Source organism: Vanellus vanellus (assembly GCF_965231255.1).
Source record: "Vanellus vanellus genome assembly, chromosome: 6".
In the NCBI taxonomy this organism is placed as follows: Eukaryota; Metazoa; Chordata; class Aves; order Charadriiformes; family Charadriidae; genus Vanellus; species Vanellus vanellus.
The window spans coordinates 60,752,486-60,774,206 of record NC_138911.1 but is presented as its reverse complement, the minus strand read 5'-3'; the positions used below and the strand labels follow the sequence as shown (position 1 = coordinate 60,774,206).

At 44.3% G+C, this 21,721-nt stretch overlaps 1 protein-coding gene across 1 annotated transcript in view; it reads left to right on the top strand.

The window, feature by feature from the left end:
* The window catches only part of DYNC1H1 (dynein cytoplasmic 1 heavy chain 1), a 45,856-nt gene extending 44,727 nt beyond the window's left edge, over positions 1-1,129 (top strand). The window contains exons 77-78 of the mRNA XM_082485695.1: positions 190-317; positions 763-1,129. Coding sequence (XP_082341821.1) covers positions 190-317; positions 763-891 — 257 coding nt within the window. The 3' untranslated portion in view covers positions 892-1,129. The remainder of the gene's footprint in view (positions 1-189; positions 318-762) is intronic.
* The last annotated feature ends 20,592 nt before the right edge of the window (positions 1,130-21,721 follow it).

The window sequence follows — 21,721 nt, the reverse complement described above, 5'->3', positions numbered from 1 at the left end:
TCTCAAGACTCAGGGTAGTATATATTTAAGCGGTATTGGATAGCGTATCTGCTACAACCTCTCTATTTTGCAGTATGAAATACTTACCTCTCATTTAGTGGACTTGGGCAGCCCTTAAATGATACCTAGGGAGGCAATCTTGGGATGTATAAAAGCTCTTAGAACTCTAAAGTGTATTTCAATTTACAGGCCTGAAGCTCCAGGGAGCTACATGCAGTAACAACAAACTGTCACTTTCGAATGCTATTTCAACTGTACTGCCCATTACACAGCTTCGCTGGATAAAGCAGACAAATGCTGATAAAAAAGCAAATGTTGTAAGTATTAATAAGAATAATTAAAAGAAAAAGTCTCATAATTAGATATACCTAACAATTTTTTTCCTAAAGTGTTATGGATACTTTTATTGGGTACCACAAATCACATTGTTCTCTTTTTATATTCTCAATGTCAGTAAGTACCTGAATTCTGGGCTAGCAGCAAACAGACCTAGTGTTGACTAGGACTTTCCTCTGTAGTTAGATAAGAGGGAGAGGCATCCAAAGATATTAATGCTGTTCAGGCCAAGCCTTGATTTTATAACTATAAAGAAGGCTGTGCTTTAGGTGAATTTATTAGGCCTGGGTTTTTTCTCATATTTTGAGTATTGGGTTATCTGAGACTAAATTCCCATCTCATAAATACTGTATAGTATTATAGAAGCTTCTTATACTCTTTGGTTACCTTACATAACTCATTTTCTGTATTCATGTTTTTCCCCAGGTTACTTTACCAGTTTATCTGAACTTCACTCGTGCTGATCTGATTTTCACGGTTGACTTTGAAATAGCTACCAAGGAAGACCCCCGTAGCTTCTATGAACGTGGTGTCGCGGTTCTGTGCACTGAGTGAAAAGCTTTGCTTTGACTGTAGTAATTGTCAGTCTTCTCTGTTGTATTCACCTGTATTTTGTAACCTGGTTAGGTTGTCAGATGGATTTGCGTTAAGTTGACTAGAAAGGAAGGGGGCGATGCATTGGAAGGCTGATAGGCTAGATTTCCTCGAAGGAAAATTGGATGAGATCTTTAGATGGTTATTGGTAGATGTGATATTTGATGGATCATGTTATATGAAATAAAATCCATAGAAATACTTTTGACTCTCTCTGGAAATAAAATTCTTATAGTGATTTTTTTTCTCTGGAAAAACTGTGATCTTCTCGCAGAATACCGAGCAGTGAGTTGGTATTCAAACATATTGTGGACCTTCACACAGCTCACTCAGCAGCTGGTTCAGCTAACCTCCAGTAACAGGAATCTTGGAACCTAAGTCCTCACTGCAGTAAGACGCAGAGCCTGACATTATCTGCTATGACATCTGATGACACTGCATGAATTATTTGCAGTGAACCGGCTCTTGCTTGAAGTAACCTGTGTTTACACAGCTGCTGAGATGCATTCAGAAGCTACAGTATCCTAAACAAGACTTGTCCTACTGACCACAGGTCTCCCTCTTTCTTAAGCTGCTTTCATGGTGAAATAAGCCTCCCGTTTCCTGTCTTGTTAAAAGCCCAGCAGGATACTGTTAAATGCTTAAACAAGGAGTTACAATGTTTCAGAGACTCATATGTGACCAACTGTTACAAAATCATGGGAGCTGAGAGTTCCTGCTAATCGCTTGGGTGGTTGTAACGGTTTGAGCATTTGCCTGCCTTCTTGCATCCTAAATTCAGTGGGTAAGCATTTCTACCCTTCTGGCCAGGCCATCCTGTCAGAACAACTGTCCTCTCTGATGGTTCAAAGATGCATGTGAAGAATACAGGTGCATAGCTTTTCAATTTCAAAATGGAAATCTCGGGAGCTCCTTCCTTCCAGTGATTTCTCCTATGAAAGCACTGACTTTCTGAACCTGTATCAACTCTAATTTTATTTTTTTTCTGCGATAAGTGGTTCTACAGCACAGGCCTGTGCTGGGAGGGAAAAATTGTTATCAGAACTTGCCTCAGATGCTTGTTTCAGCAGATGCCTACTAGTGACTAAAATAGAGAATTCTTGCTGTCTATCCTCTCCATACAGTTTTGTATAGCTATTCTCTGTAGGTTGAACTGTCCTAGCTGGTTTCATTACCTCCTAAAGAATGAATCCCAGACCAGTGCATCATGTAACCTTTGCTGCTTGTAGTTCTCATAACCAGAGATGGGAACTACATGCATCATACAAGATCTGTTTTAACCATGACAAAACATCCTTGTTCTGTTTCAGCTCCTAAGAGTTGCTTTCCTTTCCATCAGCAGAATATTAGTATCTGGAATTCATACTGTCTTTTCCAGGTACCAGCTACTACCAAAATCTTCAGTTCAAGCAGTTCCACCTATTAGCAAGTACTAATGATGAGATCGAGAAAGTCTCGGATATGCTTATCTCAGTGTTGTAACATTTGTCAAGTTTCCCAAGGTTTATGGCCTATAAGTTCCAGCATGTCCCCACTTGTTAACTGAGCCGTACTCAGGGCTCTGCTCTTCAGGCCCCTTCCCACAGCTGGAGCTTCCCAAACTGCTCAGCTCTTTATGTGTTAACTTCTGCATTAGGCCTGAAATTAAAAAAGGTGCATTTTTCAGTTCCCAAGTTAATCCACAATTGGATTCTCATACTCAATAAGCAGACTTTGAATATCTGAGTAGACACTGTCACACACGGCTAACCCTTCAACTCAGTTGTTTCCTGGTTGGTCCTGTATTATTTTTTCCCAGTGTATTATTTATTTCAGTATGCTGTGTTTTAAACAACTGGTTTAAGTGAAATCCCCACTTGACCAGTTTAGGGTTCTTGGCTGCAGTTCAGTTTTATTTAGCCTTGGATGAGGTGGTTGAAGACCATTCAGGAGACAGCCAGGACTTGAAAGAGTATGACTTCCCTATCAGGGGGCTGAAGGGCTCGGCTGTGTCACAATGTTCTATTTTTTAAGCTTTTCACATCTCTTAATTATAGAGAGATCCACACCCTACTTGCAGTATGTGCAGACCTATTAGCTGCAAGGGGGGTTTTATGCAATTAACTTTGCAGTGTTCTTTACTGCTGGGGCTGCACAGTAGTTTGTGTCTTAGGGAAAGGCCTCCCATTCTTATTGTTCTAACTAATTTTTTTCCAACCATCTCCATATCTCCAGATTGGGGATAAGGATGAAAGTAAAGATGCATTAGTAACATGAATATGCAGCTGTTAGTGGAAGGGTGCAAGGCTAGAAGTTATGTAGTGGTTTGAGTGGCTTTCCACCTTATGAAAGACACTGCAAATGAAAATCTCTGCCAGTCCTACAGACTGAATGCCTTCACAACTCGTTGGTACCAACATATATGAACCCATTATTATACTTTTACAGATAGTAGTTCCCCTTCCACATCAATGGACTACCCAGACTGTAAAGGTGAAAAAAGAAATTACTGTACAGGAGCAAGAGATCAGAGATACAGGTTTTTGCTGCCTAACTGGCCTCCCGTCCACGTGGGCCACTTCCGCAGCTCAGAAGTGCTTGTTCTCACTACGGCAGAGTGCTTTCAGCTCATGTGTTCAACTTCACATTGTAAATTCTTATCTGGCGGGTACACTGAGTCTGCATACATAAAACATTGTTCAAAACAGGAACACAATATATTAATAGCACAAGTCAATTTCTCCCCGTTTGAAGAAAAACAAAACCAGACCAAACCTAGACTGCCTTTAGTTGCAGGCAGTTCAACTTAATGCAACTCATTTGTTTGTAATCAAACCAGTAAGACCGTTCACCATACAGCTGCTCCTCCACTCTCCTACAGTAGCTTAGACACGAAGAGGCAAACACTGACATGAAGCAGGTGCAAGGTAAACTATAGCTGTGGAAAACTAATTGCAATTCTCTCCTCAACAAACCCTGGTAATACATTTTTTTGAAGTTACACTGAAACTGAGCAGGTGCCTCCAGGTACTAGATCCAGGAGTCACCTGGTGCTCCAAGAGGCCCCAGGCACCAAAGTAGCACCCAGGCTTAAAGCTTAGCTGGGACTCTGGAGAAACCTTGGCTCGTTTTCACTTAAATTGCCACACAGGCTTGTTTAGTCAATCCCATCCTTTCAGGTGGATCTCAAAGCTTAGAGTACACGGTGCAGCTGCATTTATAACAGTTTGTTTAAAGTTCAGGTACCATCTGCAAAAGAAATCTCTACCAGGTTTGCCCAACGGTTTATTCATACCTCATATTAAGTTGCACGGAATTTCTTTCTTCTTAGTTTTTCACTAGCACCCTCCAGAATGGGAATCCCTTGTTTTCTTTTAATTAGAGACTGTTTGGCCCTTGTGCCATCACAGTCAGCTGCTAGTATGGGTTGTGGAGCACTGTCACCTGGGCTTGCGAGATCTGCAGAGGCTGAAGGGTCAATACTCATCAGTAAGGAATGGTCAGGTGTCAGCCACATGGAGGTAAATGCTTCTGTGGCTCTAGTCAGTTCAGGTGATTGCGACAGGCTTCTCGGGAAATCCTTCTCTTGGCTAGGGAGTTCCAGAGGTGTTTTACAGCCATTTACTGTCTGAATTTCACTGACTTCTGTTTCTGGGCAGAGCCAGCCTGGAGGCTTAGGGAAGGACTCTCCATCTTCAGAAGTATCAGAATCCTCCAAAGCCACAGCTTTTGGAGCACTGTTTGCCCATGGTGCAACTTTTAGACTATTTAAAGAATTCAAGCTACAGTCAGAGTGAACAGATTCATCTTCTGAATCACCATCATAAGGATCTAAAAACTAAAATAAAGGTTTCTCTAAACATAGTGGATACTCATTTGTCTGTAATAAAAAAAAAAAAAATACAAGCAGCAACATACAGTGGGCTTTAAAACCACTTACAACCTAAGTCAGAGACTTACTATGCAAGTTCTTCTCTTTGTCCACACACTGCCACCTATATTTTAGTTTTTGGGTGCCACACTGAAAACAGGCTGTTGCAAAACAGGCAAACCTACTTGTGGTCCCCTGGAGTCCCTCACTTTCCTGGGTCCTCCAGCAAGCGGGCTAGGCGTGACCTATTTAAGAGAAGTTAACATAGGTTTGTAAAGCACTTTCCTATGAGTTATTGATCAAAGTGAAACCAGAGTAGGTAAAAAACCTAGAGAAGAGGATGCCAGATTGACCCCTTGCTACAAGATAGTAAAAAGTGTATCTCAGTCTAACTTCTAAAGGCCTAGTAAAGTTACCCTAAAATAGAGGGACGGAGGAGAGCTATGGTAAGTCTTACTGCACTTAAAACATTGCTATGAAGAGAACAATGCGTCATTGTACCCCTTACCACCAGAAAAATAAACTAAATCCACATTTAACTAATAGTAGACCATAGGTACTGCCGAGTTTAGAGAGTCCCTCCCACTCAGGTCCATTGTTCCCTTGTACATAGGGGTGGTCTGAAATTCTTCCTTATTAGTCGGATTACGGATTTGATCTCCTCTGGGGGGTTCTGTAACTAACACAGCCAAACCGAGTCCTTTCAATCAGTCTCAGTATCGCTGCTGTAACACTGAGGTTTCAGACTTCTTTTCCCCATGTGACTAAACATGGACACGTCCAGGCCTGGACAAAGAACTTTCTTCATGAATTTATGCTTGAGAACCGCATCACTCTGAAATAGTGCTTATAGTCTGGGTCTATTCAAAAAGAGAATAAGGAAAGCTACGTAGGGAGACTCCCTTTTAAAAGCAAACCACAGATACAAAGCAATGACACAAAGGGAAAAGAGTTCACTGCAAGGAAAGCGCTCCTTGAGAAGGATCCACCACAGCTGCTCAGAGAACAAGCTGCCCGCCGGTGCCGTGCCTGCCTTCCGTGGGGAAGGGGCAGAGTCTGGGCACAGGTGATGCCAAGCAGAGCCTGGCAAACCTGGACTCCCCACAACAGGGACCCAAAGGCTTTAGCAGAGGAGCTGAAGTCCAAGCCCATTTCTGACTGTCCGTTCTCCTGCTAGTTCAAGGATATAGAGACACATCCCCCCCCAACACCAGTGGGTAGTGCTGGGCAGTGAAGAAAAGCAACTTCTGCTTCTCCAAAGAGCCCAGAAATCCCCCAGCCCTGGCCTGGCACCTGTCTCAGCGCCCTCGGTGAAAGCAACCAGCTCTTAAGTCCAGGCCAGTGCCTTTGCAAGCCCCTCTTCCACCCAGCCCAGCCATCACAGTCCAGCCAGACAACTGGGCTCCCAGCCTTGTTTCTCCCATGGACAACTCCAGCTTCCCACTATGCTGTCAGGAAGGTGTGGTGGCAGGTCCCTGGCAGACAGCTTCTCAAAGCCACAGAACACAGAAATTTGCATGGACTAAGAGCCAGCATCAATTCTGAAGACTTTCACCCAGAAATTAAGTATTTAGTTCTGCGCTCCATAATCAGGTCTTTTTTTCCCCCATCAACATTAAACACACTGGTTTGACAGAACAATGTTCAGGAAGTTACTGATATTCATAAGTAACTACCACAGCAACAGAGCTGCTTCTCAGTCTCATCCTAAACAGTCAGAAGGTGGAGGTTCTCCACTCAGACCTGTGGAAATCCTGTTGGCTCAGAGCTGCTGAAAGTTAACCACCAGAAACGGCCCAGTTCAGCTTTAAGGGCTTCTTAGCAGAGAAGTGCTTATGCTACCGCTGACGCTTTCCTGCCTCATCCCCCCAGAATCAATTTTGCTAAAATTAGTAACAGTTGTGAGGAAGAGCCTGATAGATAGCATAGTGCTGAGGTTTTTTTATTCCTCTTTCCTTTCCCAGTCAGAAACCCAAGAACCCCAGCGACCATGCCTTCAACTCTCCCGCTGAGGCTGCAGGAAGAGTCAGATACCCGTCAGCAAACCTCATCACCATCAAAATGCTTCAGAGTTGGTCCTTACCTCCACGCTGGATTCAGACTCGGACTCCGAACTTGACTCTACCGTGCACTTCTGCTGCAGAGGAGGAAGGAAAAGAAATGTCACTCAAAGTAGAAGTTTCCACAGCTACAGGTTGAAGCTGAAGCTCTGGTACAAACTGCAAATGCTGTGTTTCTCCAAAGCTGTCCCATCTGAAGCCAGTTTGTCCTTCCAAACAACCCACATTTGTGGTGCTCAGGTTGTGCAAGTGAAATGTAAGGGAAAAATAGAAGTCTTCACCCCTCCCCCCCCAAAATACAATGGGAAACTATCCAGAACATGCCTTGCACTTGTTAGGGACAGTGATTCCTGGTCTGTAAATAACTTCACAAAACATTTCTTGATTTGCACTGATGTTTTGGTTGTTTCTTTGCTTTTGGTGGGCCTACACCTCCGAAATGTAACTGCAGACACGAGGATGTAGTTTTAGTTGCTTTTTTCTGAAGCTCTTGCTACAGAGACCTTACAAACAAACAACCCCCTTATTCCCCAGGTGGTAGCACAGGAGTGGAATGGCTCCCTCCTGCCCTCCCTCCCTTTTCATTTCTTTGCAGGTGACACCATTTGAATTAATTCATTCACACATGTTCTTCATGCACTCTTTGCCAGCACAGCTACCTGCACTGCCAGGCTAATGACAAAGCAACTAACATTTTCTAAATTATATTTTAGTAGAGAAATAGAGAAGCAGCAATTAGAAAATAAGTTACCATGTATTTACGTGCCAGTCTTTCTATGTAGTCTGGGCTTTTAGCGGAGTCCTTCATTTCCTGAGCATCTACTAGAACAGGCAGAGGGTAGGAAAGCACATTAGAGAAAAATCTTCTCATAGATAAATTCCCCAGACATGGTAACTCCCTTTGTGCTAGAAAGGTTGGTCAGTCCTTCACAAAGTCTGAGTTAAGCATTCAAAGGCAGCTTCTGCTTAAAATCAACCAAGCAGCAGCTGCTGCCTTCTGCCAAAATAGACTTCATTCTCTGGCCCTTCACACAGCAAGAAAAAAATATTTTGTTAAGAATCTTATATTCTGTAAAGTGGATTTCTGCCCCCCCTCCCCTTTTTTTTAAGGCAGTACAAGTTTTCAGAACCCTCAAAGAGGTATTTGTACCTGACACCGCATCAGCCTAGAGAGGGACAAATGCAAAGCCACGCTGAGAGTCAGCCCTCTGTCCCAGCACTCCCACCCTCGCCTTCAGTTCCCATGTGTCCTTCCCCTTCCCAACAGGGCTCTGTTACAGGGTGGTCCCTTCTTCTCATACCCTCCATGGGCTGCCCAGCCCCACATCTCTTCCTCCGCCACTGCCTCTTCTGGGCTGAGGCCATCCTGCTTCCAGCATTTCACCTCCTCCAGCTTTATAGGCTCCGGCCCCCGGCTGCCCCACCTCCGCCCCCACCTCCTGCACATGCCCTGCCATGCTCCCACAGTCCAGAGATTTTGCTCTTTCAAGAAAATATGGGAGTGAAGCAAGGAAAAGGAGAGTAAAGTCCTCCTACGAAAGCACTTTGTGCCACTGCTGGAGGCTCCAGACTGTTTCACCATGGGTTCACCAGATCCAACTCTGTGAAGGTCTACAGCAGAAATAAGCATAAAATAGCACAGCAGCGTGAGTCCTCTAGTCATCGCATTTCTCTAAGTGCAGATATATATAAAGCACATGTACACACGGACATGCACACACCCCTTCGGTTGAGCTTGCAAGGCCTGGTGGCCAGAGATGCAATGCTCCCTCTCCACTCTTGCTGATTTATTTTCTGTAGCCCCATTTCATTCACGCAACCTTCAGGCTGACAGAGGATAATCAATAGTCAAAGGGAAAAACACCTACTCCCTCCAAAGGCAGCCAGGAGGTTCAAAGATGTTTCCTCCTGCCATTTGCTGGGGCAGACAATCTCCCGTCTGTCAGATGGACAGCTGCAGTTGGACATGCAATGCATTCTAAACATCTCTTAATCACTTTCAATCCATCACGTGTGATTTGGAGGACTTAGGTGCCCTCACCCTTACTTGCCATCACTCGCTGAGAAAAGGAACAACAACTTTGCTATTTTTAAGTACCGGGAGTAATATTTTTTCAGATTTACCACAGAACTATGAATCAGGTCAATTTCTCACAAGAAGCAGAGCTGATTTGACCCTTTAAAGGCCACATCTCCATTCCTCTTCTCCTCCTTCTTATAGGGAAACGAAGAACTAACTCTTCTACTTTTTCAAATCTAATTCCTTTTTCTCCCATTATTTCCTTCCTACCTGGCTTTCTTGCATCTTCCTGCACAATGCAGAAAGTATTATAGTTTTAGATTCATTTTAAAATTAATATAAAAGCCTCAGTAAAACAAGCATCTGGCTCTGAAGCCAGCAGTGGGTTGTCACTCTGAAAAGGCACCAGGAGCAAGCCCCCAGGGAGGTGACAGTGAGAGGAGCTCACAAACTTCATAAGCCTTCCACTCCACTTCTGCCACCAGCTGAGCTACAGCCTCTTGCATAGACCTCTTCTCTTCCCAGACTCCTCCTTTCCCATCTCCTTACCTTCTCTGCCCAGGCCAGGACTGTTTGATGGTTCTTCCCTCTCTTTGTGTTCTCCATTCACTTTCAAAACAAATAGAACAACCAAAAGCCTCATCCAAGTTCCCCCAGCACCTCCCACCACTGAGGTGGGAGCTAAGAAGTGCTGTGTCAGGGCCTGCAGTGCCAGCTGAGTTGAATGAGCACATACAATCACCATCTTTAATCCAAACACATGGCTTGGAGTCATTTCTCCCACAAAAGCCTGCCCAAAATCAGCACCTGATGCTTCACAGGCACCAGCTGCCAGCAACAATGCCCCAGCATCCGGGACTCAGGAGCCCCGTTGGTCTGCAAGGGATTACAGATGAGACGGTGATTCAGTTTTGAGTTTGAGACCAGGCCAAGGTTTGCACAACAAACTGCTGCCAGCACCCACCTAGGCAGGGGTCAGGCAGCAGAGCTACAGTCAGACAACAGATTTCCAAGGAATATATTGGTCTTTCACTTTCCAAAGCACACACATAATGCCATTGCCAAGGCAGGGCAGCTTTCGGCCATACCCGGTTGGTGCAGTACAAACAAGGAGGGTGGCCAGAGGGTTACAGAGGCACAGAAATGCTCGCTTAAGCCATCTATTGCAATAATTTACTGTACTGCTGCTCGGTGCTTTGGCTTTCCTCAACACTCCTGGAAAAAGCCCCTGACCCTGCACAGGTCCCGCACCAGCCCCAGACAGCTCTAGTTTCCCCCGAGTCCAGGCTTTCAGGCCAGCTGAGAACGTAGGTAATAGACATCTTTTCTTGTTTTCAAAGGCATTGTCACTCCTCCTCCTCTTACTCAAAGGTGCCCACTGTCTCACCGCTTCACCTGGTGTCCCTGGGAGGACAGCGCTGGGAAAGCCTCTCTCAGCTCATCAGTTCAGCCTCTCCGTTATAACTTCCCATCTAATACTTCACACATGCGTCTCTGTTGTTCTTTAAAAAATTAATCCCCCCTGCCGCATTTGAAATACAGTTGACTTCTAAATACAAAACCAAAACATACTAGATTATCTGCTGTGAAATGTGCTGGCGGAAAAACTGTAGAAAACTAGTTTGTCCAAGATGAAAAAAAACCCCTAAAGCTCTGGGGCTGGGGCCAGCAGAGCTCAGCTCTTGCAGAGAAGACACTGAGGCTGGAGCAGAGGCTGTCCGAGCTTGCACATCCCTCAGGGAAAGGCCGTGGCTCACCTCTTGCCTGCAGAGCAGCCAGGACTGCCACCTTTGGGAGCAGATTTTAGGTGGCAGTTTATGTTAATCTTTAATTATTAAATAATAATCTTGAATACCTCCTATTAGTCAATGGAAATGATTATCATTTAGCTGCAGATTCCATCTGTGAGGCATGAAGAGGGAACTGATTCACAGCGAACCGTGTTTGACTCACGCATATCTTGCTCCAGCGAAACCTCCCACTGTAAGAAACACAAAGGGATGAACTGAGGCTTTTGGCTCTCCATGTGCAGCTCCGCAGCCATCTGGGTGCTTCAGCTGGGGGTTGGGGTTTGGGGGCTGAAACTGAAGCAATCAAGCAAATAATACTTTTTCATCATGGGAACAGGAGAAGGTGAACTCTTAGGGGAAAAAAAAAAAACAAACCCAACCAAAATCAAAACCTGAATGAGCTCCTGATCTCTGAAGGCCAAGATGAAGCAAGATCAGCCTTCTTCCCTAAAGCCACAGTCCTTCTATAAGAGCAGGTTTCCACCCTGCCCAAAGAGCCCAGGCAACCCTTTCTAGTGCTTTTTTCTCCCTTTGCTTTCAGACCAGTGTCACTCTGCCTCCCCACAGCCACCACCTGTCCCCGGTGGCTCTATGACTGTAGGTGCTCATCTCCTCCCACTGCTGATGCCCCTCCAGCTGCCAGTCAAAGACAAGACAGATTGTTGGCAGGGTACCTCCAGGAGGATCAGAACGAGCAGAGATTTTTCTGTTCAATTTGGCAGAGGGCTTGACAGAAGCACATGCTTCTCCTACTGCAAGTTGTCTTTGGAGGACAAGGCCTATCTCAAAATTTTGATCCTCAAGTACTGTTGGAATTGCTGTATCACAATGACGCCCAACACCAGTACTGCTGGTGCTATTTAGACATTAGGAATCATGTCTTTCACGCACTACACATGTTTTTGAAAATGCAAGATGGGATTGTATTGGTGAAAGGGTTTTTCCTTCATTTGCAATAGGGAGCAACCAAAACCAGATATTTAATCTAAATGAAGTTCATCAGATGAAGCAAGTGCAGATCAGAGAATGAAGATCTGCATCCAGTTGGCCATTTGTGTCAACTCACCGCTGAACACTAATCAAGAACATGTCAGTCCAGCTTGAGAGTGCTGTGGGAAGCTAGAAACGAGATGCTGCAGAAACTGCAAGCTGCATGTTTCTGCCTGTGAGCAGTGCAGGAAATCTTTTAGACTCACTTCCTATCAAAATCAAACTGTGAACAAAGACATTAAAAGTACAGTTTACAGCTGTCTTGCAGAACAGAAATCGGCTTTATCTTTTACTTCATATGTACTTGTACATACAGTGCAGCATATGACTGGAAGTATGGCCAAACTACAACTGCTGCTGCAGTCTCCTCGTTCCCACCGCTTACCTCAAAAAGTGCTACTGCACCTATTATTATTATCAATATATAGCTGTTAATTCTTCACAAAACCAAAAAGAGAGCAAGAAGGCAGCCTTTAAATTCCTGTACTCACAATTGTTTCCACATAGCAACATCCTGTTCTTATCTTCATGAAGTCTTCTCCCTGGGATACATGACAGAAGGGTGTGGGAGACAAAAGAAATGTCCTCGGTGTCTCCAGTGAGTACAGCAGTGATATATTCAGAGGTGGCCGAGGAACCATATCCAAAATACTGGATATTACATGGAACAGAAACCGTAAGAAGTCATTTAGGTTCTTAGTTTTTTCTTGCATGTAAGGGGCAGCATCATCTGGAGACCTGAACTGGGGGTTAGAAAACACAGCTGCGGTTCTTGACTTTTCTTTGTGTCTTGATGCACGGAATCATTGGCCCTGGGAAAAACACTTCAGCCCTTTTTAAACCTTGTTTCCCCATTTGCAAAATGTAGGCATAATGCTGGTTCTTTTTAATCCGCCTTTGGAATGTCACAGTTGGCCAGGGAAGATGAAAAGTACTGAATTTTCTCAAAAAAAAACCCAAACCAAACATCTCGCTGTAGCAGAGTATTAATAACCCAGAAAGCCATGCTGGCATTTGGAGAGGGAATTTCATTTTTACAGACTGGCTGGACTATTGCTGTTTTACTTCCAAGTTTGTTCATGAATACTGGAGAGGAAACATTTTGCCTTTCTTGAAATACAGCTCTTTAGTCACCCATGGATGTCTTTGACAGGCTGATGCTGTTCTGAAGATGAATTATTTTACAGTAAATGTCCCTGGAAGCACCTACATCCCTTTCTTTCTTTTAAGGCTGTAGAAATCAGGCGTTTTGGCTGCCTCTGTTCCCTCAGCCACTTCCTTAGGTACAAGGCTGGGGTCCTGTAAAGAGGGTACTGAGGAGGCAAGGAAGGCGGTCAGAGTGCGAACATGCAGACTCCTGTTCCTAAAACTCCAGTTATATGTGACTAACATGCTGCTTTTTTTTTTTTTTAATGATATCTGTACATTCCTCCTCTTAGCTCAGTTTCATCAGTAATTGCATCACCTGAAGAAAGCAGGCTGTGAAGTCGAACTGAAGGCTGACACACATCACCCCACCTGCCCGATGAGCTACAGTTTCTCAGTGTGCTCTGCAGGCTGGAACACCGTGAAGTATTTGGATAATGCAGCTCCAGCATCCCCACGTTTACATCCACACCAAAGGAACTGCCATTTCCGATGTGTGATGTGATCTAATCCTCTCAGCTGAAGGACAAAGGTTACTCTGGAGACTTCTGAGGCCCCAGAGAAGGGCCACAAAGATGCTCAAAGGACTGGCAAGGCTGCCATATGAGGAAAGGCTGAGAGAACTGGGTTTGTTCAGCGTTGAGAAAAGAATAAGGCTTAGGGGGGACCTTATCACCATGTTCCAGTATTTAAAGGGTGGCTACAACTAGGAGGGAGACTCCCTTTTTACAAGGAGTCACATGGAAAAGATGAGGGGTGATGGGTACAGGTTACTCCTGGGGAGATTCTGATTGGACACAAGAGGAAAATATTTTAACAGTGAGAACAATCAGCCGTTGGAACAATCTTCCCAAGGAAGTGGTGTCTCCCCAACATTGGACACTTCTAAGATTCAGCTGGACCGCGTGCTGGACCATCTTGTCTAGACTGTGCTTTTGCCAAGAAAGGCTGGACCAGATGATCCTGGAGGTCGCTTCCAACCTGGGATTCTGTGATATGTTCTGCCCCAAAAGATAATTTTACTTTAAAGTTTTGCTGAAGTTTGGGATCCTATTTAATGAAAGCCGCCTGCTTTCTGACATGTGGAGTGCTTATTTGCCTGGGTATGTGCATGGCTTCCGGGGGTGAATATTGCTTATTTCAGTTGCTACTTTCAGTGGGTTTCATGCCCAGCTGAACATCCAGGGATGCATTAGCAACACTTGAGGAATACATTAGTCAGCCACTTGTTTGCAGTTTCAGCCTTTTCTGTTAAATATTATGGTTACACTGCTGCTTAGACAGGTGGAGTGGACAGCATAAAAGCTGAACTGGAGCTTTGGAAACTGGGCAAGGACTAAGCTGAGTTCTTGCAACAAGCTGCTTCTTGGACTGGGTAGCAAGTTTTGGCAAACCTTTTAAAGTCCTTTTACCTCAGGAGTGTACCCTTCACCGGTGACCATGCAGTAAGCTTGATGATACACATGCTCAGCAGAGACCAAAAAGCTCCAGGTGAAGTGTTTGTGCTCAGCCAAGACTCATACTGGAACTGCCTTGTTACCAGCAGCCCAAATTTGAAAGCTTTTCAGTTTAAAATTACAGAGTTCCCTCACTTTGGGTTGGGTCTGTGGGATCCTGCAGGTACAACAGGACTTCAGGGTGACAACAGTGTTCAGGGGACAAGGTGTGCCCTGGATGTGGACACACCACAGGGGACATGGATGTGCTCTGTTTCTACCCAGAGGTATCAAAATTCCACGGATCCCAAAATTCACCTCTTCTGCCAGGCAAGGGTGGCATGAGGATAAAAAACAGATCTACTGTCTCATTTTTCAGAAAAATAAAGCCTAGAAATAATTTTTGGCCAAACCATGCATGGGAATCACGGGTATTTATAGGGTTTGTCTTGCTTTCTTACTGCTCGCAGGAAAGCAGACTGGAGGAGAAGCACAGGAGACTAACGGAGAACTGAGTAGAAAGAAAACTCTTAATTCTCATGACTCCGTTCAATGAACGTTATGGTCTGTATCATTTGCTGCTCTGGATATAATTTCAGACTGAAATGATGCACCTGGCACTGGTGTTACAGGACACGCTGACACTGTTAAAGAGTCGAAGTCAGCATCTGCAGGGAGTGTCTTCACTGAGCTAGCATGACCCTCCCATAGGGATCTGCCTAGTGCAACAGGCTTAGCTTCCCGGAGTGTTTTCATAACAACCTGGTCCTGGAGTTGCTGAAATCCTGCTTGGTTGTACCATCAGGAAACGTGTCTTGTGCTCTCCTCTCAAGCAGACCAAGACTGACAGGGGTCCATGGCAGGTGGGTACAAGGACTGGCCACACTGCATTCGAACCCACCCCCTTTTCCCTTTGCACGGCATTGCTTCAGGAATGGAGCCAGGAATCTTTAGCTATAGTTTTGCTCTTCAAAAAGATAGGGAGTAACATGAGTGATCTGGCCACCTCTTACAATAGAGAGTGCTGGAAATCAGTGTTTGTATGCCAGCTGGGAGCTCTTGGGAATGAAGGTGCCGTGTACATATGTATTTGCACAACTTACAGGAGAAGAAAAAAAATGCCTCTCCTTCTCTCAGGGCACTGTCAAATGCCAGGTACCTTTTATGACCACCTTCAAGATCCTAAGAGAGACAGCAATAATTGGGACAGTGAGATGGACTTCATCCTCATAATCAGCTAAACTTTTCAAGGCCCTTAGTTGTAGTTGCCTGTGTGTATAGATTCAGTATGGATCTACCACGGGATTTCATGGAGTAAGCGGACCCAGCTTATCCATACAACCCGTAACAATGATTTTGAAGCTTTAATCCTACTACATGACTTCAACCACTGCACAAAGGAACCTTAAGATAACTTCAGAAATTTCACAGTACATTAATGACAGGACCAAGTATTGTGGATATTATTAGTATTATTGCCATACCTACTTTAGAGCACATGAAGACTTTTTCCTTTATTTTTCACCAGTGCATTCTAGAATTGGAAACGTTTGCTCTCTGTTCACACATGTCACCGTCCCACTGCAGCAGCGCAGCTGTAATAGAGTTCTCCAGAAATTCCACAGGTCTTGAAGGCTCAGTCTCCATGGGTGAAGGGCATTCAGAGTCTGAAGTAGTTCTAGATTTCTGAGACATTTCATATGATTCCACTAATTTTGATGGAAAAGCAGCTGTCTCCTTACCAATTATTTCCACTGGCATTTGAAAATCATTTTCCGGTTCCATATAAATATCACTGTGGGACTCTGTAACTGGCAGGACTGAGTTTCCAGGTGTGAGAACATGTTGTAGATCTTCTACGTGGAAAACATCTCCCGGGTCTACTGCCTCTGGCAGTAGAGTTTTAATTCCTTTCTGACCTTTACCACTAGTGAAATTCATACTGCAGTCTGCATGCAGCGATCCATCTTCTGAGCAACCACAATAAACACCTAAAAACTAAAATAAAATGACTCCAAATGAGCAAAATGAGTTCTGTGCTGCTGGGTCCATTTCCCACCGAGGGATTCATGGAGATACCTGGATGGCAGGTTTCCCACAGACTTCCAGCACCCAAAACTGCCTGCCACAGGGGCCAGCAAAAGCAAAGCAACAATGCCGGAAAGCATTTTAGCAAGTAGAGCACAACCCCCGGTGGTACTCTGCAGGAGAGACTATCACCGTTCTCCTTTCATAAATCACTCTACACATGGTTTTATGTAACTTCTACTTTGCAACAGAAGCCTGTTAACAGCTTTTTAAATACTGCTTTAGGAAAAACTAGTGGAAGATTACTTGAAAAGGCCTATCCTCAAAAAAAAAAGTTTTTTTTCTTTAAAAACTATTATGGATTTTTTTTTCCTGATATAGGAAAGCAACACAACAGTACCGTGTACAACCAGTCATAAATAGATAAAAAAACGACATAGTGAAATATACTTGGAAACCATACTTGTGCATTTTAAAGCACCAATAGTGACACACTTGGCTAATGGTTCAAATTGGGAGAACCCTGTGCGGTGTAAAGCCCAACACCCTCTGCCCCGTACTCTCTTCTTCCTCAATGGCTCGATGTCCAAGTGGAGACCAGTTACAAGACGTGTTCCTCGGGGGTCGGTACTGGGACCTGTGCTGTTCAACATCTTTGTTGGTGACATGGACAGTGGGATCGAGTGCACCCTCAGCAAGTTTGCTGACAACACCAAGCTGTGTGGCAAGGCAGACATGCTGGAGGGGAGCAATGCCGTCCAGAGGGACCTGGACAGGCTGGAGAGGTGGGCACATGCCAACCTCATGAAGTTTAACAAGGCCAAGCACAAGGTCCTACATCTGGGTCAGGGCAATCCCAAGCACAAATACAGGCTCAGCGGAGAATGGATCAAGAGCAGCCCTGAGGAGAAGGACCTGGGGGTGCTGATTGACGAGAAGCTCAACATGAGCTGGCAATGTGCGATTGCAGCCCAGAAGGCTAACTGCATCCTGGGCTGCATCACAAGAAGTGTGGCCAGCAGGTTGAGGGAGGGGATTCTGCCCTACTCCGCTCTCGTGAGACCCCACCTGGACTACTGCATCCAGCTCTGGAGTCCCCAACATAGGAAAGACATGGACCTGTTGGCGTGGGTCCAGAGGAGGGCCACAACAATGATCCGAGGGCTGGAGCACCTCTCCTATGAAGACAGGCTGAGAGAGCTGGGGTTGTTCAGCCCGGAGGAGAGAAGGCTCCAGGGAGACCTTATAGCCCCTTCCAGTACCTAAAGGGGGCCTACAGGAGAGCCGAGGAAGGACTTTTTACAAGGGCATGTAGTGATAGTATGAGGGGAAACGGCTTTAAACTGGAAGAGGGCAGGTTTAGATCAGATATTAGGAACAAATTTTTCACTTCGAGGGTGGTGAGACACTGGCACAGGCTGCCCAGAGAAGTTGGATGCCCCATCCCTGTAGGCGTTCAAGGCTAGGCTGGATGGGGCAACCTGGTCTAGTGGTAGGTGTCCCTGCCTATGGCAGGGGGGTTGGAACTAGATGATCTTTAAGGTCCCTTCCAACCTAAACCATTCTATGATTCTATGATCACCCCACCGAAACAGCACCTTGGTATGAAAGAACGCATGTCTTCGTCTCCTCTTCACACCGCTGCTGCTACGGTTACTGAACGCTCCCCTGATACATCTCCTCCTCCTTGGACCAGCCATATTTTGGGTGGAGTTTTATTCATTTCTTTTTAGCCTTAATTTAAAAAAATACAATGTTTTATACAATTTGCTAGCACAAAACCAAATCTTTGTCTGAAATCATTTTTCATTGTCCAGTATGACTTATTCAGATGTTTTCTAGGTAAGGTTTGCTTTGTTGAAAATAATGTTTAAACAAGACCACTACATAATGAAGTATGAGAAACACACAGATCTGAAATTCAGGTGGCCCTTTCTTTAGGGTGCCCCCACTATTAAGCATATCCTGGTATGAGAAAAGTTTAATTTACGCACAGGCAGAAAACCATCTGAAATTATCTATTTGCCAAAGCTTCCACTGTCAAATCAAGACCTCCAAATACAAATCAAGACCATGACTAAATGAACATTTCATAGTTAGCTGTAAATGACTCCAAAATAGCTGAAAAAAATCTCTTCATTGGCAAGACACATCATTAGCCATGAACGCTGTAATAATAGCGTTCATGTATGTGGGCTATCAGTAGCACATTCTAGATGCATTTTTTATTTAAAAGATGAATCAAGTTCCCCCTCATTCATCACAGCACAGAATTTTACATGTGTACTTTTTCTTTTCCTTTCTGTGTTACAGTCGGAAATCTATCAGGTTTAATTGATTGCGGTAATTTCTAGACAACAAAAGCCATTTTTCTCCTCTGCTGCCATCCAAAATTGAGACTGTACAGCACGCAACAGTGGGAGCCTTTCACTAGGGCACTGGGGCACCAGCATTTTAGCTCCTAAGGTTCAAAAATCCAACACACATATAGAGCAGTTTCCTTCCAGAAACAACAACAGAATCAAGTACTTCTGAATTCAGTATCCCAGTGCCTTAACCCTGGCGTGATTTCAAAAAGACTATTATCAATAGGAAAATGTTCTGATGAACTTAAATGAAACCCCTAATTTTCAGCTATCTCAGCTCTAAACCAGGAGGCAAGGAAAGAGCATGACACCAAGCTGCGCCCAGTGTTACTGTAATCACTTACTTAGCTCCACTCTCCTACAGTTCAAGTAAGGAGATGCATATTTTAATCTTGGTACTCAACCCTTTGCTGAACTTGGTTGTGCTTTTCTGCTTAGAAGAAATGAACCTGTATGCCCCAAACAGTACCACCAGACTTGCCACAGGGTCAAAGAGCCTTGAAAAGAAGTGAAGGTATTATTAGGTCACCCAGCCTTTCCTGAACTCCACTGCGGTGCCTTGCATCACTCCATCTACTGTTAAAACAGTATAAAATGTGAGAAACAAAGACCGTGAACCACTACAACAGGCAGCTGAGCAACAGAACTTTCTGGAACGGTGCCCTTACTTACTAAAATGTATTTCAGCACAAAGCTGGCAAATGAGGGGAGCTCCTTGCTCTGTGGTAAAGGAAAGCCTGCTGTCATTGTGTCCTTTGTGCAACACCTATACTCTGACTACTCAGTGTAATGCAGGAAACGACTCAAAACACCACCACCTTCTCACAGCAAAAAATACTGGAGATAACCTACAAGTTTCACCTGAATTTTTCTCAAACAAATTAGTTTTCAAGGGATTTAAGAATGTGAACCGTTGTTTCACTGACTAATGGGAAAAGTCTCCTCAATATCTCTTGTCACTGTAGAATTCAGATCTCAACATACTAATTAGAAGGTATTTTCACTTTTTTTTTTTTTTTTTTTTTTTTTTTACACATTATAAAACATTTTGCAAAATAGGGTTTAGTCACAAGACACACAGGTCTCAGAATCCAACTGCTTTTCACAGAATGGCGACGTTGGAAGGGACCTCTGGAGATCATGTAATCTAGTCCACCCCCCCCTCCCCGCCCCGCCAAAGCAGGGTCACCTACAGCAGGTTGCACAGGACAACGTCCAAGCGGGTTTTCAATATCTCCAGAGTGGGAGACTCCACCATCTCTCTGGGCAGCCTGTTCCAGTGCTCTGCCACCCTCAAAGTAAAGAAGTTCCTCCTCATGTTAAGATGGAACTTCCTACGTTCAAGTTTGTATCCGTTACCTCTTGTCCTATTGCTGGGCACCCCTGAAAATACTGTTCCCATCCCCCTGGCACTCTCCCTTTAAGTATTTATAAGCATTAGTAAGATCCCGCCTCAGTCTTCTTTTCTCTAGACTAAAAAGACCCATGTGCCTTAGCCTTTCCTCATAGGTGAGATGTTCTAATCCCTTAATTGTCGTTGTAGCCTTTTTAAGCCATTAGTTTTGGTACACTGAATGAAAACTTTTGCCAGTGAGGCCTTGGAGAAATTACCTAAAGGAGACTGAAATGTGTCATCCTGACAGCTTTCAACATTGGAGCCTCACCAACATGGAAGCATTTACCTTCCAATCACTGTTCCCGTTGCCCATGCACCAAACTGCCAGGCAGTACTGATGTACACAGGATTTTAACTGTGCAATTTCTCTCAGAAGCCAGAAGACTGTATGTGTTTTGATGTCATACTCATCACTATAGCAACAGTATTATTCGTTACTATGGCAAGAAAGTAATGGAAAACATCTCATCAGTCATGCCACCTAGAACAGAATGAAACCGTGACACTGAAGTTTGAAGTAGTCTCACCTAGACCTCAGGCTAGGGTGTGGAGGAACCAAGCCTCCTTGCCTCACTTCCCAGAATTGTTTGCATGTTTTGACATTGCTCACACTTTCACCTTGCTTCTAACTTTCACTACCATGGTAAGCCCCAATTTTTGCTACAGTCTTTTTGAGACACCCATCATCTGAAGTGATTTTAGACATTTTACATCATGACACAAAATATCAGCTGTGGAAGACAAAAACACCCCCCACTCACACCCCACATGTAGTGAACCGATGACTTCAAGCTACTTTGTAGGTGCCGTAATTCCTCATGTCACCAAGAAAGAGCTGCAACAAACCTTTGTGACAAACATAAACCACTGGGAACTGTGAGAGGAACAGACTTTTGAAAGGCATATTTCTTTTCATTTACTTAGATTCTGAACCAGAGAAAAAAAGTGGAATCTATTTCTTCTCTCAACTACGACTGTACCTCCATATTGAAGCAGACTGAAGTGACCCAATACAAGCATGGACTGAAGAACACAGAAGTGCACTAAAAAGTGAAGTCTTCAAGCATGTTAGCCCCTCAGCAATTATGTAAGCAGTGCTGAAGCAGTTTTATTCCTGTATCCAATCCTCTTAGTTTCATTTCAGAGAAAGAATTCAATGATTTGCAAAAATAAAAATGTGAGCCTATCAGTCCAGTAAACTGATACACAAAACACCAGTTTTAAGAGACCATCAGAAGACTACTCAACTCATGAGGCAAGCAGAACCACTATTAAGTGTATCCACCACTGTACCCATGCCTGGAGTGTAAATCAGACTCCCCGCCCCTGGAAGAGTGCTGGTTTGACATGAACACATAGTATCATTGGGAACCCAGAACTCCTGCAACAAACTACTACTGTCAATTGGCTTGTAGAGAGGGGATTAAGACCCCTGAAAAGATACTGCTACAGTTTCTTTAAAGTGTGTATGACCTAATGCTGACAACCCGACTTCCCACCCAAAACTCAACACTTTAGTACAACACAATGGATCAGGCTGGCAGCTTTAGGAGCCTAGCTCCATTCATGAAGTCTTCCAAAAAATTGCTGGATTATCAACACCAGTTCAACCTAACTTCAAGCAAAAGAATCAATTTTTCAGATTAAAATTGTCCAATCTTTGATAACTGCCCACTCTTCTGCTTTTATACAGTACTAGTTTGTAGTGG